This window comes from Zonotrichia leucophrys, chromosome 5 (genome assembly GCF_028769735.1).
Source record: "Zonotrichia leucophrys gambelii isolate GWCS_2022_RI chromosome 5, RI_Zleu_2.0, whole genome shotgun sequence".
NCBI lineage: Eukaryota > Metazoa > Chordata > Aves > Passeriformes > Passerellidae > Zonotrichia > Zonotrichia leucophrys.
The window spans coordinates 47,329,912-47,353,190 of NC_088175.1; the positions used below are offsets into that span (position 1 = coordinate 47,329,912).

Consider the following 23,279-nt stretch of genomic DNA (forward strand, 5'->3'; position numbering starts at 1 on the left):
TCCCTGCTGTGACACAGTCTGGGGGCCCAGCACCGCCTATATTTTTGGGGGAGCACCTAAAACCTGCCTTAGACAACCCAAAATCTGCCCCAGCCTTGGGCTACAGAGAGGCCACACCTGCACAGCTGCTCAGGAAGAAAGTAGGGAAAAAAAAGTGAATACAGTGCAGTGGCCAAAGAAGGAGGAAAGAACAAGCCATGAATCAGATCAGAAACCAATGGAACCCCATAATTTGTAGCAGCTGAAGATCTGGTGTCAACAGATATCCCAGGAATTAGGGAATTTAAAAGGAAATCAGGTTATTGATGGTCTCAAAAAGAAGAGGAAGTCATCATAAACCCACTTTATTCAGTGGATTAAACATCCTTTGAGGGTTGCTGGATGGGGGCACAGGATCCAAGGCTTTTTGGTGCTGTCAGTCAAGTGCCACACTTAAGACCCAAAATGTGCCAACAAATCCTCAGCATCAGCAGATTTCTCCCCAAAAGAGTAAAGGACCAAATACCTCCAGTGTAAATAGCAGGAAATATTCCCAATTCCAATGTCTTGCAGGGAGAATTTACTGGAATACAGAACTGCTATGCTCCAGATCAAAGCCAATTCCTCTTTGTGGTGGGAAGTGCCCAGGCTGTGCAGCAGAACTGCAGCCAGCTCATGAACATGACGTGATTCTGCTTCATCTCTCAGCCTCCTGGTGAAGGGAATGACACCACAGCAAGGCCTGGGAAGGGACTCAGGGAATCATTCCTGCTCCAGCATGGAGGATGGACCAGGAGGATGGAAGTGCAAGCATTTGCATTTGCAGTCCTTGTCATAATGTGAAAAGAGAACACAGCCCCTCCTGATGTCCTGGCAATTCCCCTGAATCATGCAAAGTTGGTTATAGAAAAGTTCAGGTATTTTTCTAACCCTTTAACATTGCTCAGAGCCAGCAGGAATTCATCTGGGAAAGGCAATTAGCAGAGGTTAATTTGCATGGCACCAGAGCTCGTCATTTTTGCCTTTTTCTGAGGAAAGAAAAAGGGAGAAGAGGATATAAAAGTTAGCATGTCCTTACCAAAGCTATTAGGATAATTAAACAGTGCTTTTTCTCTCCACTTCTCTGTTCTGTTCCTGGCACCCTCTCAGAATCTTCACCGACTTGAAGCTTTCCATGGAGCTGATTGAAATTCCAAGAATTTCACCTTTCAAATATATTTTTTCATTGCCTTCCTTTTTTGGTTTACTTCTCAAAGAATCATTTTCCTCTTCAATCTTCAGCACTGTTATTTTCAACCAATTCTAAGAATAGTTAGAAGGCCGCTGAATTCTAAACCCCAGTAGCGTTTCCAGGAAAAGCAGGGAATATTTTAAGGCATAAATCATCTCTCACCAGCTCCACGGGCTTTTTGGTTGCACTGCTGTTGTTCATACACAAATCCTGATGCCAGTATAAGCAGAGCTGCCTCGAAGAAGAGACTTGCCTTACGCTCACTCTAAGGAACATTTGTGTCAATTGAAAAGTAAATGTGCAATTGAGATGATTTTATGATGACCTGTGATCATATCCCTGGTGCCAACAAGAACTCAAAGGCCAGAGCATGGTGAAGCCAGTGGAAAAATTCCCCTTGTTTTCAGTATTCTATGGCTCAACCTTCAAACTCTAGTCCATCAGAGACAGAAATGGATGTTTCATTTATCACCCAGCGCCCTAAGAAATGCTTCAGGGCAAGTGACTGTTGAGTGCTTTAAGGGAGCCCCAGGCAAACAGGAATGCATTCTAACCCTCCCCAAAATGCTGCTGCACAATCCCCTGGCTGCCAGATTTGTTTTCATCCTGCTGCAGCACTGTTAGGAATAACAGGACTTATCTACAGGGTATTAAATCAGTAGGAAGAGGAAGCAGAAGCATAATCCATTTCATCTCTCTTAAAATAGAAGCAGCAAAAAACCTTCTCCTGAGTTGTCCAAGACAGCAAAATGACATCTTTATATTCAACTAAAATTTATGATTCCCTAAAAAGAGATTGAGATTGGGTGCAGTGATTCAATCGAGAGTTTTGGTGATAAGCTGAAAGGTCTGAAACCAGTTTTGCCAATATTTAATTTATCGACTTGATCAAAAGAGTAAACTAGCAATCTAGATCTCTTCAAACCCCAAGCACAGACTCTTGATTAGTTTTAAGTGTTAATTCACTCTCCCCATGGAGATGTCACTGGAAGGACTTCATACCACAAAAACCACACAAAGAAGGACATCAAGCAAATAACGGCGTGTGCTCAGTACGAGAGAAAAGACAACTATTTATTTAGCACAGCAGCGAGGTCAGTCATTAAAGCCTTCTGCTTCCACAGCTTTGGGGCTGAGAGAGGGGCATGTGCTCCCTCCCTGGTGCTCGCTGGACATTTTTGGCTCAGAACAAAAGCACTGCACAGCCTGGCACAGGAAGGCAGGACAGGAGCTGTTTGCAAGGCAGGGCTGCGGCGTGCTGTGGCATTTACGCTGGATCTGCCCAGCTCAACACTGGAGCCACGCTTGGAAATGCGCTACAGCACGGTCCAGGAGGGTCTAAAAGTGCCTCAATTTAAAGCAAAGAGCCCACAGGACTGCCCAGGGAGGGAGCAGGGGCTCGGAGCTCCAAGCACACCACACACTCAGCATTTCACCAGCCAGACATCCCTTGCACTGAGGAGAAACCAGGACTGGAAAGGAATCCAGGAGCTGCATGGCGTGGTGGGAATGGCACAGAAAAGACATCATGGACACTTGGTGTAACTGCAGGGAACGAAGGAAGGGGCATCTCCAGCTTGGATTCTCTCCCCCTCCCAGACTGCAGCAATGCAACACAAAGGTTTGTACACACACACACGTAGGATGTGCTTCAAGGCTTGTACACACACACACGCAGGATGTGCTTCAAGGCACACACACACACAGAGACACAGAGGTGTTTTCCAAACCACACTGCCAAAGAGGTGGGTTCCAGGTGCTGAACCTTGACAGCAGACTGATCACAGGAAGTGGAAAATCCCTTGGGAACAGGACAGACCTCATTCAGAAACCCCTGACAAACAGAACATACCAGGCTGGCCAAGCAGGGAGGGCTTGAATGAGCGCCGTGCCTGACGGAGCTGCAGCCCCATCGCCACCTCTGGGGCGTTTCTGGATGAAACTGGCCTTGCATCCGAGTGCTCTAAGGGCAGGCAGGGTTTGGAGAGGGAGAAAAGGTTAAGGCCATTGGCTGAGAACTGGTTTTCCCCTCTTCTGTTGCCAAAGGTGAAGACAAGGAAATAAAAACATTTTAGAAAGGAAAACTGGAGACTCGAGTGGAGCAGGTGCTTCACTTTCCTCCCTGATCTATCTATGCTGGTCAGGGCAGAACAGATAGATGCTGTGCCTAATGTCACACACTGCTGAAAACAATCCTAGGCCAGAGCTGAGAGGGAGAGAGGGGGCAGGAAAGGTGGAAACATCTCTTGAAAACAGAAGTCACTGTCTGAAAATCACTACCTTAGACGGCAAAACATGAACCAGAGCAGGAGGGGGTGATTTCCTTCTGAGCAACGTTAGCAAAACTCCCTGTGAAAATTTCCCTGCCAAGTTGTGCTTCTGAGGGGAGAGGAGGACCCTCCTGCTTCTAACCCTTCCCCAGGCTGTAAGTGACACACTGCTGCTGGGAACACATCCACAGCTCATGCCAAGAATGTTTTAGGCTACCAGGATCTCACCTGGAGCTGTAGCATTGCTTCCCAAAACTCCTGTGTGCCCAACACACCTGCTCCTGCCTCTGTGCTGTCAAAGATGGAGGCATCAACTTCCATCTGCACCAGGACACAGTGCCTGATATTCCCAGAGGCCATACACTCTTGGGAATATTTTCTGAGCTTACCACAGGAGTAGCCATGCATTCCAAGCCCATGTGCATTCAGATTTGGAGGTGAATAAGACAGACATGAGCCAAGAGCAGAATTGCCAGGTCAGGTTATACCACCACACCATCCCATCCAGGCACTGTGCCAGAGGCAGACACTGCATAGGCAGCACCTGAGGAATGAATGCACACCTCACTCTACCTCTGCAGCCCCTGAATCCATCCATCCATCCATCCGTCCCTCCATCCATCCCAGTTAAAGGTGCACGATGGGCTCTGTAACAGAGCTCACCCCACTGTGTCACAGCCCCTTTCTAACCATCACTCCTGCCCTGCCTATGGGCTGTGGCTGCTGCCGAGCTCCCACTGGACCTCATCTCATCTCTGACCCCACTTCAACCCAAAATGTAAGAGGTTTTTGTAACACTGGCAGCAGCCAACAGAAGCCTAATGGAAGCTTTCAGAGGCAGAGCTCCTCACCCCTTGCTGTTTAGTGCTGAGCACTGGCCAAAGCACTAAACACCCGCTCTCCTCCCCCTCACAAGGTCTGGCTTTAGAGCCAAGGTACTCACCCATGAAATTAGGCTGCTCCTGAGGGCTGGGAATTTGTTTCCATTTCCAAAGTGTGGATGAGTTACAAATCCCTGCTACTACTCTCACAAGAGGGAGGCAAGAAATCCACCCAGGACAGACTCCAGTGCCCTTGGAGGGGGTTCCCTGGTATAAAGCAGGTAGGTTAGTGTTAACTCTCATGGGGTCCCAGGTCCTCTCTGCCCTAACACCAGCTCATTTCTCCCCATTTTCCTGTCTTCCCATATGCTGAGAGGCCACAGCCTTCAGTGGGGAAAAAAAAAAATTCCACTGAAAGGCCTTATCCAAAACCCCAAAAAATGAACACAAACAGTCCAGCCAGCCTTGAGGGAGCTTGGACTGAGCCCACAGCACCTTGCAAAGCCCAGCCTAACTTTAGGAAATACTAGATCCAAAACAAAGTCTCTCTATTCCAAACGCTGCCCACGTGACCCTGGCGAGCCCTGGGATCCTGAAGGCTGCAATGGGACTTCTCTGGGCCACAGCACAGCCCCTCTGGTCACTGTCCCACTGGCAGCTCAGCCAGAGGAGTGACCTGATGTGACATCCCAGGCTCACACCGGGCTCTGCCACGCCGCAGCCACCCTGGTTCCTCCGGAGCACTTCCCAGACGGGCGTTCCAAGGTGGGGTGATGAGGGGCAGATGCACAGACACCGATCAGGGATCGCCCGTGGCTGCTGGGTCAGGGAGCTGCCTCTTCCCTGCCACTGCCCCTGCGCTTCCCTTGTCCTGGGATGGGGCTGGAAAAACACCCCCAGCCCAGTGTGACAGGAGAGCCGGGCCTTAGCACTCCCCTTCCATCTTCTTTACCACAGCCCAAGTTAAAACAGAAACAAACAGAAACCAAAACACAAATTGGGACTCTGAATGGGACGCAGAACACTTTGGACTTGAAAACGGGACTGCAAGGAGGGGAAGGGAGGTGTCTCCCAGGGAGGACAGCAGGGGAGGGGAGGGGACACCGTCATTTACACCGATCAGGAGAAGCTGTAATCTATACACAGCGGTATAAGCCAAGATATATTACATGAAAGAACACACTGAGTGCATGGAGTTACCCACAGCGGGTCAGACTGGCACAGTCGTCTTGAACAAGACCCTGGAGTTGCAGTTGGTGTTTGTTGTTGGCCTATCTAGCTCGCTCTCTATATATATAGCTATGTATAGAATTTCTCTGCATGCATTTGTCTCAAAAGGAGCTGTACAGCTGGGCTGGGTTCCTCATCCCCACCCCGTCTCGGTCTTCATTTTTTCCGGGCTAGGAAAGCCACTCCCACAATCACAGCCAGCGCGGCCACCGCCACTCCTCCCACGATGATCAAGGGCTTCATGTTGTCGAAGAAGCCGCCCGGGGACTCCTCGGAGCTGTTTCCCTTGTGGTCAGAGTCAGGGGACTGCCCGCTGGCCTCCTGCGGCTCCGTGCCGGCGGGGCCGGGCTTCAGGTTGCTGTGGTTGTTGGCGATGGCGGCGTCAGCTGCTGCCTTCTTGGTGGCCGTGGCAGGAGCAGGCTGCTCTTTGGGGGCCTCCTTCTTGTCTGCATTCGTGGCAGGCCCGGGGTTGGGCTTTTCCGGCTTCCCGGAGCTGGCGGCCTTGGCGTCGGGTTTGTTTCCGCTTCGCACGTTGCCTTTGGAATCCATCCTAGGGGTGCTGTGGGCAGCGGCTGGATACGTGGGGCTATTCCAGCTCTTCTCCCTCGCCCAGCTGCTGCAGGAAGCAGAGGAGCCACCCGAGCTCAAGGCCTGGGAGAGGCTGTCTTGGGATGCTTGTTATGCTGGCAGTGTCCTACCTGGACATGGTACAGCACCTGGAGCGGGAAGCAGAACAAGGAGAGGTGAGTGACACGGCAGAGCAAGCCAGTGTTGTTCTGCCTGGAGGTGATGTAGGAGGACGGGAAGGAAGACTGGAAAACTGTTGGCTCCTTCTTTCAGAACTGTGAACTACATTCAAAGCATTTAGTACAGGCTCTGTGCCTGTAGTAATCACAGAAGTAGAGAATGGCTTGGGTTGGAAGGGACCTTAAAACTCACCTTGATCATGCCACGAGCAGGGACACCTTCCACTGGATCAGAGGGCCCCAAGCCTGCACAGCCTGGCCTTGGACACTTCCAGGGATGGGACAGCCACAGCTTCTCTGGTCAATGTGTGCCAGGGCCTCAGCACCCTCCCAGGGAAGGATTTTTTTCCTAATATCGAACAGGAACATCAAACAAGTTGGACTGACTGTCATCTATGGCTGCCATACTGGGCATCCATAGTCCAAGTCCATCCCAGCTGTGTGTGTGAGGCCATTTGTCAGTGATGACAAACTCACATCCAACGAAATAAACCTTACTTTGCCTTTGCTCACCCTTTCAATTCCTTCTGGGTAAGGAAAGAACACTGTGTTCCATGGGAGAACAGATGGATAGATCCTTCCTGCCTGTCTCACCCTCCACCCTCCCTTTTGCAGCACTATCCCAAGGTCCATTCAGGAAGTGGTTAAAATGTGATCTTATGTGATATTTTCTCTCCAGATGGGTACTGCAGGAAATGCAGCATTAGTTTCTCAGTTCTCACAGATAGCATAGATAAAAGGATTATTTCTACCAGCATTTCGGTAGAGCAACAGCAAAACAAAGTGCCAGATCCTCAGCTGGTGCAAAACAGAGAATTAACTGCATGGATTTACTGCAGAGCTGGATCTCATGGTGATAGAGACATCTCAGTCCTGTCATCTCCTTTCAGGGTTTGCTGGACTTGCCCATGGAGCCAAACAGGATGCTGGTGATCAGCAGGGGCTATCTCCCCCAGGGAACTGGTGGAAGCAGTGAACAGCACTGCTGCACCATGGCAATTCAGCACAGGGACAAAGTGGGCTTTGAGGGGATGAAAAACTACCACAAACCTCACCCCACAAAGCTGGCAGGGCAGGGTGAGCTGAGGATGGAGCTCCTGTGGCTGCACATCCATGTGATGGGAGGAGAGGACAATGCACTGGGCACTTTGCCAGCAGGCTCTGGCAGTTCAGCACCACATCAGCCCCAAGCTTGGGAAATAAAGAGTAACCAGGATCTGAGCCGCCGGCACTGCTGCCTCCCTGCTGGCCTTCAGGGCTGCCAGGAACCTGCCAGGAGCTTTCTGCCTGCTAAGTGAAATCAGAGCTCATTGTCTGCATCGAGAGCTGAAGAGGCTCCTCACAAACCTCAGCCAGCAAAGGTTCCTTCCACAGCGGCTCAGAGGGCAGATCACTCCTCTAATGACAGGCACAAGGTCCCAGGGCTGCTGCAATGATCTGTGCTGCTGACTCTTCTGGGAAAGAGGCTGACAAACATGGGGCCTTCATCTCCATTTAGGCAGAAATGGAGGAAATCTCACAGAAATGAGAGGTCTGGGACTAGAGCAAAGCTGAGCAACACCTTATGGCTCCTAAGTGTAAGATGGAAACACCTCCCTCCCCTGCTCCCCCTTGCCAGCCATTGCTTGGTGGCCACCAGCTGCTCCAGTGCCAGCCAACTAGAGCAGACTGAGGGAACTGCAGCACCAAAATCATGGAATCCCACAGCTCTCACAGAATATCCTAAGTTGGAAGGGACCCACAAGGATCCTCCAGCCCAGCTCCTCACGCTGCACTAGGCTTGGTGACCATAAAACCCCGTATTTCTCATTGACTGCAGCTGGACAGTGCTTGCATTTAGTTTGGGAAACTAAACCCTTTTGGAAAGCCCAAACTGTGCCTCCCTCACAGCTTGCTGAGTGTGTCTCAGACATTTGGGCATCCTGTACCACACAAACACCACCCCAGATGCTCACCCAGCTTCAGACCTCGCTGTGGCTTGGGGCATGGGAGGGAAACAAGGGCCTGGCCAAGTGCAAGAATATTTTCCTCTCAGTGCTCATTCTGTGATATTTCTGTAGATATCACCTGCCTCACCTTTTCCTGTGCTTCCAGAGAGCATCCATACTGCTCTGTCAGCACAAATCCCACATAAATCCAGAGCTGAGGCTGCACACAGTCACTCTCAGGACTCTGTTCCTTTGATTTGGGACCAGTTTATCCTTTTTTTTTTTTCAAATCTGGTACAATGAGACACAAAGAAATAGTAAGTGGAGCCCACAACTGAAGCAGGCTCACAGGTTAAAGCAGGGAGGGTCAGATTAATCCATGGCATAAATATTCATTTACCTTCTTTGTCACTTTGATATCAGTTAACTGGGCCACTCACACACTCTGACATTCATGTGGCTACAGCACATGGACCAAGCATTAAACTTCTGCTCTTTCCCTAGGAAAATCATGTGCAGCCTATGGAGATTGTGAGGTAAATCAGGGAGGGCAAACTCACCTTCTTGCTGAGAAATGGGGACCCTGCACAGCCCAGGCACCTCCAGGTTTATCCACACCCCTCACTGCTCCAGATTCCTGGGGGCACAAAAGCTGGTTTTGCTTGGAGCCATGGAGTCAGGAGCTTTGTCCTGCTGCCATGCCCTGCATTGCCACAAACAGAATTTCCTAATTCTAAGTGCATTTCCACTAAAAGCAACACAAACCCATCACACAGCTTAGAAAAGGCTTTAAAAGATGCTGAAACCAAACTAAGCCAAAAATCAATATTGGCAGTTCTTAAGTGCCTGCATAAAGGGCTTTTGCCTGTGGTTTTCCATCACTGCAAGTAGCCACAGGATCACCCAGCACCTCTCCAGACCCTCTGGCCTGGCTCCTCTCTGGCTCCTGGGTACCCTTAGCAGCACATCCTCTTCCATCCCAGTACTTAACCCTCTTCTAGGTGCTCTTAGCGCCTACCTTGGGAATCATCTCTCCTCTCCATCCTGTACTTCCAAGGGCATGACCATGGGCTCATCCTTAAGCACCTCTCTCTCCCCCGGACTGAAGAAAGAAGTGATTTCCTAATTTCAAAAAACTAACCCTGCATGTGAGGGTTCCCCCATTCCTTTGTCTCCTCCTCTTCCCTCATTCCATCACACCAAGTTTTTCTCTAATGACACATTTTCCTACCTTTCCTTTCTTCTTTATAGCTCCTCACATCTTTTTATTCCTCCCTTTTCTCTTGTCAGCTGCTGTCTCTGCCTGTCTACCCATTCCTCTCCCTTCATCTCCCTCTCTGCCTCCTACACAGGCAGCAGCACTTGGGAATAAGATTTTGTGGGAGACAGGCTTCATTCCCTGCTCCATGCTATTTCTGTTTAACAATCAGTGCCCTTTCTGGAAGGTTCTCATTGCCAGAGCTAACCAGCTCTTTCCCAGGCTGGGAAGAAGGAGTTGGTGTAATAAAATCAGGGATGATCAAGGAGAAAAAGGAAAAGGAAAGCTTTCCAAATTGCTGCTGCAAAGATTGGCACACAAACACCACAGCTCCCCTGGGATGCTCTCAAGGTCAGTGCAGTCAGACTCACCCAGAGCAACAAGCTGCCCTCCACTGGAGCAACAGGCCAGCAGAGGAGCAGCTCCCCTTTGCTCCCTGAAGGGCACTTTCCTGCCTCAAATCCCAGCAAATCACCAAACACATCTATTCATCTGTCTCCTGCGTGCACAGATGAAAGCTGCATCAATCCTGCACCGAGCGCAGCAGATGAGTCATTGCTGAGCTGAGCCACAGCCCAGCTCCACCAGCATGGCCCCTTCCCTCTGCAGGGACCCATCCCAGCTCCAAATCCTCTCATCTTCCTCTGCTGCTTCCATGGGGAAGGAAAAGTCAGTGTCACTTTGCAAGAGCGAGGAGCTGCTCCAGGGTGTGGGTCTGGGGTGCAGTGGGAAGCTCATCCCCAGGGTTTTTCCCTCTGTCATGAAAAGCAACCCATTTCCATCAGGTCCTTGACTGCCACACTGAGACTGGCAGCAAGGAAGGATTTAACAGCACAGTGGGGTTATGTATCAGGATTTATCCTGCAACAAAGGTCCATCCCTACACTCCAGGTGTCCTCCAGTTGGAAACATCCATCTTGGAAACAGCTACTGACCACATCTGACCTGGAGCAATGCTGTGCAGGAAGAGCCAGAGATGGCAGGAAAAATCTTCAAATCCTCCCCCTCATCCCTTAATCTCCTCTTCCTTTTTTTGTCACTCCTGCCTGTCTGGAAGAAAGGCACTCATCCCCTAGTGCACGGGACAGACAGACCCTTGCTGTCCCTAAGGAAACAGCAGCTGGCACCAAAGGTGGCTCTGGAGCAGCAGAGGGAGCTCCTTCCCCAGCACTCTCACCATCCCACTCTCCTCCATCTTCTCATCTAACCCTTAAGGAATGCAGCCAGGACTGCCCTGTCCTCTGGGACGTGTCCTCAGGGGTCTGTGCCTGTCCCCTCTGCCACACCTGGAGTGATCTGTCAGGGCTGGAAGGATTTATCTCCAGTCCCCTCCTGCAAGTGAGCAGCATTCCTGGTGCTTCAACTCCCCATTCCCAATGGGGAAAGCCAGCATTTCTCCCTTTTTCTGAGCTGCTGGGGAACAAATGTGTTCAAGGCAGGGAGATGCCAAGCAAGCACCCAGGAGAAGGTCAGCAGAGTAGTGACTAAGCCATTCCCCATGCCCAAGAAGTGCAGCGAAGATGGATGAGGTAATGCACCGCCTCTGATATTACCATAAATATTAAAGCAGCTTTACATAAGGAGCTTGTGTTCTCTCAGCTGCCATGAGCAGCTCCCCAAGGAGGATTTTTAGCTCCCTTCCAGCTATTTCAGCCCCCGGCTCCTGACGCAATGCACGGTAAACGTGACACAACGCAACGCAAACCCCACGCCAGCAGAGTCACTTGTCACAGACGCTTCTGAACGGCCTCAGTGCTGCAAAGCCAGGGACAGACTCTACAGGAGCCTGCTGTGCTTCCCAGCCCTCCCAAATCCAACCCTCAGAGACAGCAGCACCCAGTCACAGCAAACACTGCTGACCCACTTCACTCTGATGAGATATTTATGAATCCTTTTCCCAATCTGTTGTTTGTTACTCCCCACATCCCTCCCCCCATCCCTGGATTAAACATTTCCCTCTCAAACAAGCCCTTTGAATCTTGTTATGGAGAGTGTCAGATGCTGGAAGTATTTTAGCAGTGGCAGCAGCTTCAAATCGCTGCCACGGGGGGAGATCTGCCAGCCAAGCCTCTGCTCCGTGGCTGCGGCAATTCCTGCAGCTGCTCGGAGCCCCAGCGTGCTCCTCACTGGTCCAGCTGGTGCTGGCAGTGACCAACAATCTGTACCCACCATCCCCACAGCCCCCAGAGCATGGCCAGGACCCCCCTTCTTGCTCCCAGTGCCACCAAGCCATGTCCCCTCTCTCCAGGCTGGGCAAGGCATCCACACTCAGAGATTGGGTTGTACCTGGTACCAAGGTGAGGTCAGGGAACAGGATGGGTTCCTGTAGCCCAGTAAGGGCAACTTTGCCCTCCATTTCCAAAGGGAAGGGCTCTGGGATGCAGACCCCGGGCCACCAGCTGCTCAGAGGTGTGACACCACTGCCAGTGTCCTCCTGGGAGGCTGCCCAGCCATGCTGCCCACACAGGTGACAGAGCACTTCAGTCTGCCCACCAGAAGGAGCCCAGAAACAGGACATATATGGTCTTTTTCTACACCACAACCTCTGCAGATGACAAGCTCTGAGCTGAGCGTCACCCCTGCAAACCACACACATCCTGTCCCCAAAGAGCTCCTGGGATGGATGTGGCAGACATTTTATTCTCTGAGAGATGGAGGCAGCATTGCAGGCACACCACACTCCTACCAGGGGCTCAACCTGTGTTCTTTTGGAGGGGTTTAACCCCAAACACAGTTCCAGCCTACCCTGGTAACCCACACATGTTTGTACACAGCCACGTGCACAGCAAATACCAGGCACTGCCAAGCAGCCGTGGGAGAGAGGAGATTTTGTCTCCAGCCATGTGCTCTGACTGACTCCCTGGGGTGGGCACTGAGTCACAGCTGGCACGGCCCTGGCCTGCTGTCAGCAGGAAAAGCCACACCTGGGAAGGCCCCTCAAGTGCCACCAGCCTCCCCCATACAGCTTGCACTCTCAGACACACCTTACAGCAAAATAATTTCTAGAATTCAACAGAATCCAGAAATACGTCGCTGAGGCTGGGTTGGAAATACCCTGCTGCAAAGCCTGGCTCCTCAGGGTCCCAACACAGTCCCCAAGCCCCTAAAACAGAGTTCAGAGCACCTCAATTTGCTGTGCTAATCTCACTTTAATCTTGAGTTTGAACTTCTCTCAGACACAAAATCAAATTCTCTTTTCCCCTCAACAGTTTCGTTTTTTTGTTTTGTTTTGGTTTTTTTTTTTTTTGTAGCAGAGCAAAACTGTTGCTTTTACCGTTCAAAACCACAAGGTGTTAGATCTTGAGCCTCTCCCTGGCAGGGCTTGGCGCCCCTCACCCCAAACAGAAATTCAGGGCACAAAGGAAAAGCTTCTCAGCCAGGATGACTTTTTCTTCCCATGGCAGCTACTTGTCAGGACACTGGAGCAATAATTGGGAACACTTTGGGAGACGCCACAGCAACAGGAATCCTGGAGCCTTAACCCATGACACCGCACAGGGATCTGGCTGTATCCTGAACCCTACCTTGGGCAACTCCTTCTGTTTTAACTTTTGCAAACACACTCAGTTCATTTCTTTAGAATCTTTTGCCAGCCCTCCCAGAGTGAAAAATTCATTTCCAGCAACACCCTGGCTGGGGCCATGGGGCTTCTCTTGGTTCCCTGCTCAGCTCTGGGCCTGCGGTGCCAGCTCAGGGATAATGTGACAGGGCCAGCAAACATTCCCTGCCCCTTGGAAAATGGTGAACACTCATTCCTTCCCACCACAAAGCCCTGCTCCTTACCCCAGGCCTGCCAGGACTTGGGAAAAGCCTTTGGGAAGAAGGCAGATGCTTCCTAATTGGGGTGCTGCTCCCCAAGCAGCCACAAGCCAGTCCCCAGCTTCAGGAGGCTGATTCCCTTTCTGACAGATCTTGCTGTTAAGGCATCTTCCCCCCAGTCCTGCATCCCAAATTCAATATCCACAAGCAAAAAAGGATGAGGGATATATGTGACACAGTGAAATAGCCCCAACCACTGCAGGAAGCAGCAGCAAATTCAACACCCCTCCCCAATTTATGGGCATCCTAAATCCATCCCTTCCGCCTGATGCGGCATCACCCCCTTTGTGGCTCTGCTGGGGCCAGCAGGAAGATTCTGGAAGCAATTCCTCTCATGCAGAGCTGGGTCTGGAATCTGGCAGCCCCTGGATCTGCAGGCATCAGCCTGAAAACTGTTGCTCTGCAGCTGAAATCTAAGAACCCACTGCAGGCAGACAAGGGGCCAATTCCACACGAGGCAGTGACCTTCCAGGGAGGCTCCCACACTCTCTGGGGTAAAACCCATCCCTTACCTTGTGCAGCAACACCAGGGCATTCTCTTTCCCAGCAGAAAGCTGGAGAGCATCTGGGGAAGGATGGCCAAAGCTCCTCCAGCATGGAAATCCCTGTTCATGCAGCTCCATCCCTCCCTCCACCCCGTCTGCCAGCCCCAACACCTGATCCAGGATGGGAACAATGTGCCAGGGTGTTCTCCAGCCCCGCATGCCAGCAGCCTGCCAGGGGAGGGGATGGATGCAGCGGGATGAAAATGCACTTTTAGGGGAGAATTGGGATTTCTTCCCCCACCCTAGCACAGTATCACAGGGTTAGATGTTGGTGTTGGGCACCGTGGCTGAGAAAGGACAGCTGGAAAACACTGAAGGTCAAACCTGTGAAGGTCAGACTTTTGGAGGTCAGTCCTGAGATGGAGCAGGGAGCTTAATCCGGCATAGTCCATCCTCCCTCTCTTGACGGCATCCTGCCCAAGCCCCACCCAGGAAAACGGGGCTGCGGCGGGGAGGTTTCCTCCTCTTGTCCCAATGCCCAAGTTCTGCCGGCCTGACCTCGATTCAATTTTAAAAACCCTCTTCTTTCCCCCTTAGCACCTCCCCAGAAGCCACCAGAGGGACAGAGAAGTAAACAGGAGCAAATCAACAGGTCCCTGCCAGCACACATCCCAGGGATGCACAGGGATGCACAGAGAGCAGGGAGATCAGACTGAAGAGCCTGAGACATTCCCGAAGCATTCCCTCCCTGGAAGCACCCACCGTGACTCAGGAGCCCTGGGCTGGCGCCCACCCCTCTCCCATTCCTTCGGTGCAATATTCTCCCTGTTTTAACATGCACTGCTGCCTCTGACATCTTCCTCCCTTTGCGGGTTTTTGGGGGCAGATTTCCCTTTGTGAGCTCCTCTCCAGCACAAGCCCAGGGTCAAATCAAAGGATACACCCCCCAAATTGCTATCAGATTCTCCCTGCCCTACAAAACAACCCCCTTTCCTGGGAAAAGGTGAAGGCTGAACCAAGCTGCCGTCTGTTCCTGCTTCCCTCCTGCCTCACAACTGACAGAATTAAACAGAGTCATTAAATCCATCCAGGCAGAGCAAAAGGCAAACAAATCCCTCTGTCCATGCAGATGGGAGGGGAAAAGCAGCTGGAGAAGCGCTCAAACCCTTCCGGGGAGGTGCGGCAGCTCTCTGCCAAGGCCGGAGGGGCTCAGCCCGGGATGCTGCTTCCCCTCCTCCCTCCCAGCAGCCCTGTTTCCGGCACATGGCCGGCTCCGCTTCCCCGTGCCCGCCGCCCTCCTGCCTCCGGAGCGCTCTGCGGCATCCAGGGCCTGTCCTTGGCCCGGCCCGGCTCGGAGCGGCGAGGGCTGCGCTGGGGCTGCGCGGTACAGCCCGCGGCGGCGGCGGGGAGGCTGCAGGTACGTGCGGGAAGCTGCGGGCAGGAAGCGGCCGGGAGGCGGCCGTGCGTGTGCAGGAGCCCCTCCTGTGCCTGCCTGACCTTCAGCGAGCGAAGCGTGCGAGCTGGGGCGGGAGGGGAGCCCTCGGGGCCGGCCGTCCTCACCGTGCTCCTTGTGTGGGGTCAAAAAGGAGCTTTTTGCCTCGCACGGGGAAAGCTGCGGGTGCCGGCTCCAGAGGCAGGCGGCATGGCAGCCCCGGCCTCCATCCCGGGCGGCCGCGGGAGCTGCACACTCACCTTGAGCAGGTAGCTCCACGTCTCCGTGTCTCTCTGTCACCCTGCGCAGGACATCCGCACGTCCCCGAGCTGGGAGCCCCGGACCTTCCACCCGCGCCCCCCGTCCCAGCGGTATCCCTCCCTTACCTCTGTCCTCCAGCCGGAGCAGTCACACCTTGGGAGCTGGCTCTTGCGCAGAGAGGAGGGAGGGAGGCAGGCAGAGGGTGGGGGGGAAACTTGGGAGTTTCCCACAATGCACCTCTGCAGACTGCATGAAGATGGAGAGCAGGGAGGGGGGAGAGGGCGCTCCAATCCAGAGGGAAGGGCTGGGATCTGGAGGGGCCGGGTGCCAAGGGGGGGCCGCAGGGTGGTGAAGGCAGCCCAGCTGCATCTCCACATCCTCTGTCATTTGAGGCTGAGCTGGCTCAGCAGTTCAGGGCTGTCCCTGCGGCACTGACCCCTCTCCTGCTCCGTTTGACTCTCCTCCAAATCCTGCCTGGATTTGCAGCAATTGCATGAAACATAGCAACGAAGTGGGGAGGACACACAGGGAAAAATACCCAGGAGCAGGCCAGCCTGATAAATTGGGATGCCTCTGTGTAGACCACAGGCAAAAGGAGTATGAGCCTCCCCCCACCAGGATTTCCAACTGAGATGATCCCAGGCAGCGAGTTAAGGAATGTAAAACTGACTTGCCAAGGAGAAGCTCTGCACAGTGGAGGGAAGACACCGAAATGCTGCACCTTGTGATAGTTCTGTGCCAGCTCTGCTTCCCTTCTCCCCAGACTGCTCCTTGTCCCAGCAGGCTGGGATTTGACACCCCTTCCCAGACCAGAGCTGGGCACACAGCCCAGTCCCACTGCAGAGCGCTGTCAGCCAGCCAGGCGCTGTCAGACACAGCCACCTCCTCCTCATCCTCACCAGCTAAAAGCAAAGAGACCTCTCTGTTACAGCCTCACCCCTCCAACCAGGTACAGGGCTCAAATTCCCATCCCTATGTCACTTCCTGCTTGTATCCCAAACCTCAGCAGGTTCTGAGATTCTCTGGAGCTCTTTCAGCCCTTATTTCAGAGCAAATCGGGCTGTGTGCTTCTTGCCCATCTGCCTCCACCCTGCTTGGGACCCACCAACCACCCACCAGTGCCCAGCCAGGTGCATGTCATGTCTAAAAAATACTCAGGTTGCTTAAATCCCACTGCAGAGAAAAATCCTGCCTGTGTTAGAAGAGAGCTGCAGAATGAGGGGCTGGATGCAAGAACATAAATCTCCCAGGACAGGCTGTGCTTCCAGGGCCTGCCTTGGGATGCAGCTACCCACACCCCCTCGGGGCAGGGATGAGCAAGGTTATTCCTTCTGTAGTCCTTGGCTCCAGAAGCCAGCTGGGCTCAGACAGTCTGGCACAGACAGGATTAGCTGTGGCTGGTGCTGATGTACCCTCTGTTCCCTGTCTGGTCCTGCACCCAGCAGTGCCAGCACTCTCTGCTCTTCCAGACACTTGTGCCAGGCACAGCCACGACCTTTCCATGGCTCCAAACAGCTGCTTCTCCTTCCTAACACCACCCAAATCTGCTGGATTGACAGACAGCAGAGAGGGCTGCAGAGGGGCTGAATTCCTGCAAAGCTGGTGGAAATCCACAGTTTAATGCAGGGGACACCCCCAAACCACTGCTTCCCTAGCAAAATCTCTTTGCTACTTCTGTATCAGGCAGGAATATCCTCAAGGTGGCAGGAGGAGGGAGGGAGCCTCCTGCAAGTGGGAACCACCGGGTCTTGTCCCCAGAGCCTGGATGAGGGGCTCCAGCAGCGGTTTCCTTGTGATCACACACTCTGCCTGTGTCTTAGGAGATAAGCAGCCCCACGTGATGCTCTCACACGCCTCAGACCAGAATTCACGTTACATTTAAATTCTGGATGTAAACTTTTTTTTTTTTTTTTTTTACTGAGGTAGGAAAGAGGGAAGTGAAGGAAAAGCTGTTAAAACAATGCACTTCCCCCATCTCCCCGTGGCAGTCACATCCCCCCTCACGCAGCGCAGGCACAGCAAGCGGCAGCCCTGGCTGAGACACAGCAAGGTGAAAATGGCTTTTTCAAGGTCAGAGGGAGTGGGAAACCTTTAGAAACAGTGCTGCTGGATTTGCCCCCTCCTCCTCTGCTCACAGCACCTCCCAGGAGGAGTTAGCAGGGATAAGGACAGCCCTGGCTCCTGGGGAGCTCTCCCTGCAAAACCCACAGGGGAATGTTGGTGGCAGCAGCATCCATGGGAAGGAACATAGAATCGTGGAATTGTTCAAGCCCTCTGAGGTTATCATCAGGACCAAACATTCCCCAGCACTGCCCAAGACATCACTGTCCCTTGTCCCCAGGTGCCACATCCACGCAGCTTTTAAATCCCTCCAGGGATGGGGACTCCACCACTGCCCTGGGCAGCTGTGCCAGGAATGGACAACCCTTTCAGTGAAGGAATTTTCCCCAGTATTCCATCTAAATGTCCCCTGACACACTTGAGATAATTTCCTTTGGAGAGAAGCAGTTGTCCCCAGAATTATTTGACATCGTGCAAGCAGGAGGGACAGTGTAATGTCTGGCTCTGAGCAGGGAAATAAGAAGTCCATAAGGAGTCCCTAAACTCCCAGTGTGCCTTAAAACATCCTTTCTCGCTTTCCCAGTATCCCTCACAGGCTGCTTTGCTAAACACGTCATTCTGAAGCTTTTTTTTTTCCCCATCATGGAAAGAAAATCATCACTCACAGAAAATAAAATCATTGAGTGGGTTACCCCCTCCTAATCCAGACACAGGTGCCCTGTACATGAGCTGGAGCAGGCAAACCAGGAGAGCAGGTCACAGCACAGGCTCACACCCCTTTCATCCCTGAGCATCCAAAGATCCTAAAGGAGCCTCTCTCCTTTCCTAGAGCCCGAGTTACAACCTGTCCCACAGCTGGAGAGGGGGGAAAAGGCCACGCAGCAACAAACTCTGGCTGTTGGGGCAGCACCATTTGTCCGTACCTCAAACTCCTGGGAAAGCAGGATGAAGGACATTTCTCACTGTGGAATGACTTGCTGCAGCACCCAAGGTAGGTTTCCCTGGCAGCAGGAAGTCCCTGCAGTGAAAATCCAAGCCCTGCTCCCCCTGGGATACTATTTATAGCCTGGAATGCTGAGCAGCCTCACCTGGAGCCTCCCCACCAGCTGGCATGGGCCTGGGCTCTGAGTTCAGTCGTGGGCACTCCTTGTTGAAGCTTCTGGGGACAGGGTCACCCAGCTCTGTCCAGGCAGCTCACCCCTGCAGTGAATTACATGGGCTTGTAATTCCTCAATAAATAAACAATTCCTCCTGCATTGTTTAAAATTACGGAATGGTTTGGGTTGGAAGTGACCTTAAAGCTCACCCAGTGCTCTCAGCACTTTCCAGCAGCCAGCTGGGCAGATTCTTTCCTCTTGGGATGGGGATTAAGGATATCTCTGCAGAGGTCTGTGCTCTGGAGCCTTTGTCTCCTGAAGCATGCAGGGCAGCCCCAGGCAATTGCCTTTACTCCCAGGTGATGAATGAGGATGATAAAACAAGGGTGGATAGATCAGGATCAGGACCCAGAAGGAGAATGGCCAACCTACCAGATCCTCACAAATTGTGTCTTTAGTGCTGCAGCCAGACTTGGGAGAGCACTGAGCATTGAAATAAGCAGCTGGTGGTGTGTCGGGGGCACAGGTGAGCTGGTGAGAAATTTCTCTGGGCTGAGAACTGACCCTGCTCCTCTTGGCACAGGGCACAGGTGGGACAGCAGAGAGCACATGGTCTGGGAGTCCCGCCAGGAGAGGGAGCTGGGCGCCTGTCCCAGGGAGAGCCCGTCCCTCCAGAGCCGCTTCACCCCCCTGACCATCACCAGGGAGCCTGGGAGCAAGCACGGAGCCAAGGATGGAGCTGTGGGAGCCAGCCAGGGATGTGCCAGCGCCAGCAGCGGAGCAGCCGCCACCACCACCATGCTGTTTGAACCCAGTGGAGACGGGCAAACCCCAGAGGTCGTGGTGCTGGTGGGGGCCCCAGGGATGGGGAAGACAACGATGGTCAGGAAGGTGATGGTGGAGTGGGGAGAAGGGGCACTCTGCACGCAGTTTGACTTTGTCTTCTGCATTGACTGCAAAGCCATCGTCCTTCCCATGGAAGCCAGCATGGCAGACCTGGTTTCATGGTGCTGTCCTGGCCTGCAAGTGCCAGCTGGGAAGATCCTGGATGACCAGAAGAAGATCCTGTTCATTTTTGATGGCTTCGAGGCCCTGGGGTTCTCCTTGGTTCAGCCTGAAGCTGAGCTGAGCTCTGACCCCAGGGAGGTGAAGCCGCTGGAGCTCACCCTGATGAGCTTGTTGAAGAAGACTCTGCTCCCCAAAGCCTCTTTGCTCATCACCATGAGGCCAACAGCTCTTGGAAGCCTGAGGCAGTGCCTGAAGGGTGAGAATTATGTGGAGATACTGGGATTTTCAGCAGCCAGGAGGGAGGAGTATTTCCACAGGTATTTTGAGAACCCCAACAAAGCAGATGTGGCCTTCAGGTTTGTCAGAGGCAACGAGATCCTCTATAGCTTGTGTGTCATCCCTATCATGAGCTGGACCATCTGCACCATCCTTGAACAAGAGCTTTGTGGGAAGAAAAACCTCCATGAATGCTCCAAAACCACCACAGGGATGATGATGTTCTACCTCTCCCAGTTACTGAAGCACAGGGACAGGGACAACCCACAGGTCCTCCAGCAGTTCCTACTCCAGCTTTGCTCCTTGGCGGCCGAGGGTATTTGGAAGCACAAGGTCCTCTTTGAGGAGAAGGAAATCAAGGACTGTGGCTTGGACCTGCCAGGTCTTCTCCCCTACTTCCTCAATGAAAAAATCCCAGGGGAAGGAGAAGACCATGAGAGTGTCTATGCTTTCACCCACCTGCACCTCCAGGAGTTTTTTGCAGCAATGTTTTACGTTCTGGAGGATGATGGGGAAACAATCAGCAGCCTGGGGAGGCTTGAGAAGAACGTAAATAAATTATTAGAAAGCTACAACAAGTCCAGAAAGGATTTGAATGTAACAGTGCGATTCCTCTTTGGTCTGGTCAGCCAGAAATCCATAGAGTACATGGACAATACCATTGGGTGCAGAATTTCACCACGAGCCAGGGAAGAGCTGCTGGAGTGGCTTCAGGGGAGGCACAGAGGCCTCTCCCACCCTGGCCAAGCACTGAAGGTTTCGGAGATGGATACTTTCCACTTCTTGTTCGAGATGAACGAGAAGAGCTTTGCACAAAGTGCATTGAGTCATTTCACTGACCTGGACTTGCAGGACACCAGGCTGACCCTGTATGACCAGATGGCTCTTTCCTTCTGCATCCAGCACTGGGCTGGGCTGGGCTCCGTCACCCTGCAAGGGTGCTCCTTCCACTGGCGAGATCCTGAGGCAGAGCTGGATGTGTCAGTGCCTTGGTAAGTCCTGTTCCTCCTTGCTTTAATGACCCAAAACTGCAAAGATTTCTCTTCCTCTGTCCCAAAAGATGATTCAGCTCCTCCCTCCTGAACACCAGTTTGGCCTTTCCCTGGGTGTTTGGTTCTGCAGCAGATGATTTACTTATTCTTGGGGAGAATAAGGAACACGTGGGCTCCTCCGTCCGCTGCCTACTGTGGGATTGACAGTGATGGAGCTTCTTGGCTCGACCTGGCGAGGCCCACCTGTGGCCAGCTGTCACTCAAAGTTCCCATCATCCCCCTTCTCCCTTGAAAAGGGGATCCCTTGTGCTGGAATGTTAAATGCGCCCTGTGACTCACCTTACATCTCCGGGTGGCTCCAGCAGCAGTGCTTGAGGTCCTTTGCTCCTCCAAAGCCGCAAAGGTCCCTCTGGAGGAGCCGGAGGTTCTGCTCGGGGTGGGGGGGTTGTCTGCTGGTGTCAGAACCGCGAGCTGCCACCACTGCAGCTCTGTTTCCCTGCAGCTCTGGAGTCTCGGGAGCCGGAGTACATCCTGGTGCCCTCGTCGCGCGGCGGCGGGAGGAGCTGCCCTGCCCCATCCACCTGCTCTGCCGCGCTCTTCGGCACCGGGACAGTGCCCTGCAGGTGCTCCGGTGAGAGACACACGTGGAGTCCAAAGCAGGGCTGGGATCCGGGCTGGGGGTGGGGGCACCCCAACCACAGTGCAGGGGGTGAGTGGGTTGGTGCTGCCCGCTGCTCCCTGGGGACAATGGCCGGGAGCCAGGGGGAGGCCAGGCCCTCTTTACCTGAGGGTTTGGTGGGCAGTTGAGCAGCCAGGACAGGTGAGATATGCTGAGCCCCTGTTCTCTCCCGCAGGCTGCAGTGGTGCCGGCTGTCCGAGAGCTGCTGTGCGGAGCTGGCAGCGCTGCTGGCGGAGCACCCGGGCCTGGCCCAGCTGGAGCTGGCTGACAGCTCGCTGGGTGACAGCGGCGTGCGCCTCCTCTGTGAGGGGCTGCGGGCTCCGGGCTGCCGCCTGCGCATCCTGCGGTGAGCACCCCCAGAGTCCCTCGGGACTCTCAGACCTGAGAGCTCCGGAAACACCAAAGAGGGTCCCCCTGGGGTGGCGTGGTGCCTCTGTCCCACACTTCAGGCCAAGGAGCGCCAAGGTTGTGGCACCAGGGTGGGGAACACCACCATGGTGGGATAACAGTAAAAGCACTCAGGAGGCTCTGAGGGATTTCCCGGGGTTCCTATCAGGCTGCGGTATTCCCGCATCACCAGTGCCAGCTGCGAGGACCTCGCTGCTGTGCTGGGCACCAACACCTGCTTGGAGGAGCTGGATTTGTCCTTCAGCGAGGGCCTGCGCGATGCCGGCGTGGAGCTGCTGTGTGAGGGGCTCCAGCACTGTGCCTGCCCGCTACAGACACTGCGGTAAAGTGCCTGCAGGATGGGCAAGTGCTCCCTCCTTCTTATGCAGAGCTTTCTCCTTCCCACCTGGAGCAGCTCAGCGAGCAGAGGCCAAAGCCCTCCTTCCCTCTTTCCCTCGCTCCCACAGGCTGGGCAGCTGCCGGCTGTCAGGCACCTCCTGCCCGTCCCTGGCTGCGCGGCTGCTGCAGGGGCCCCGTCTCAGCTGCCTGGACCTGAGCGACAACGAGCTGCGAGCCCAGGGCGTCCTGCAGCTCTGCCAGCAGCTCCGGCATCCCGCCTGCCCGCTGAGGAGCCTGGGGTGAGTCAGGGCCCTGTCCCGGCCCCTTCCATGCCCGGCATGCCCGAGCCGGGCAGCGGAGGCCGCGGGACAGGCAGGGCCGCACCGGCACCGCGGCCGCTGCAGCACCTCCCTCCCCACAAGCTCCAACACCTTCTCCTCTGCTCCTGCCTCCTCCGCGCCCAGGCTGAGCACGGACGGATTCAGCCAGGCCCTGCTGCAGGAACTGGACGCCCTCCGGGCCCTGCAGCCCGGCCTGAACATCGGGAACCTCCTGGAGCACGACGTGCCCCAGGCCGGGGCCATGGCCCGGCTGCCCTGCCACCGCGGGGTGCTGCCGGGGGGCAGGAAGGCGCTGCCCTCCTTCAGGAGACCTCCCATCCTTTAGGAACATCCTTCCAACAACCAGAGCCACTCCTGGCCCGGCTCTCTGTGCTGAGAGTGGGCTGAATGTGCCCCACTCTCGGGGCACAGGGAGGAGATCCTGCTGCATCTGCGGGGCAGGATCTGGGTCCTGTCCCCTCCCTTTTGTCCTCGTTGTTGGTGCCAGCAGTTGCATGCATTTGGCAGTGACAAATAAAGACCCGGCAATCCCACAAATCTCCTGGGCTATTCATCCTCAGCCCACCATTCCCAGGGATGTCTCTGTGGTTCCCGTTCCTACCCTGAATCCCCAATGAATGGTTGATACACCCTTTATAG

The 23,279-nt window shown here is 53.9% G+C and overlaps 2 protein-coding genes across 4 annotated transcripts; one reads left to right on the forward strand and one right to left on the reverse strand.

Annotated features, from left to right (window-relative positions):
• Positions 1-2,259: 2,259 nt before the first annotated feature.
• On the reverse strand, positions 2,260-15,704 carry CEND1 (cell cycle exit and neuronal differentiation 1). Of its 3 annotated transcripts, none has more exons than XM_064715146.1 (2): positions 15,586-15,704; positions 2,260-6,247 (listed from the first exon to the last, which is right to left on the reverse strand). In XM_064715146.1, the coding sequence occupies exon 2, from the start codon at positions 6,078-6,080 to the stop codon at positions 5,688-5,690; it is 393 nt and encodes a 130-aa protein (XP_064571216.1). In that variant the 5' UTR covers positions 6,081-6,247; positions 15,586-15,704; the 3' UTR covers positions 2,260-5,687. The 3 variants fall into 3 exon arrangements, with proteins under 3 accessions (XP_064571216.1, XP_064571218.1, XP_064571217.1); XM_064715148.1 differs by lacking the exon at positions 15,586-15,704 and adding an exon at positions 15,460-15,565; XM_064715147.1 differs by lacking the exon at positions 15,586-15,704 and adding an exon at positions 6,471-6,626.
• On the forward strand, positions 14,721-23,168 carry LOC135448841 (NACHT, LRR and PYD domains-containing protein 12-like). The gene is made up of 8 exons (XM_064715141.1): positions 14,721-15,184; positions 18,351-18,512; positions 19,202-20,894; positions 21,397-21,525; positions 21,749-21,919; positions 22,130-22,303; positions 22,428-22,598; positions 22,764-23,168. The coding sequence occupies exons 1-8, from the start codon at positions 15,031-15,033 to the stop codon at positions 22,963-22,965; spliced, it is 2,856 nt and encodes a 951-aa protein (XP_064571211.1). The 5' UTR covers positions 14,721-15,030; the 3' UTR covers positions 22,966-23,168.
• Positions 23,169-23,279: the final 111 nt, after the last annotated feature.

Coding starts and splice junctions, on each gene's coding strand:
- LOC135448841 (XM_064715141.1), top strand. CDS start 15,031: ATGGCCGGCTCCGCTTCCCCGTGCCCGCCGCCCTCCTGCCTCCGGAGC. Junction 21,526..21,748: donor AGTGCCCTGCAGGTGCTCCG/GTGAGAGACACA, acceptor TCTCTCCCGCAG/GCTGCAGTGGTGCCGGCTGT. Junction 21,920..22,129: donor TGCCGCCTGCGCATCCTGCG/GTGAGCACCCCC, acceptor GGTTCCTATCAG/GCTGCGGTATTCCCGCATCA.
- CEND1 (XM_064715146.1), bottom strand. CDS start 6,080: ATGGATTCCAAAGGCAACGTGCGAAGCGGAAACAAACCCGACGCCAAG.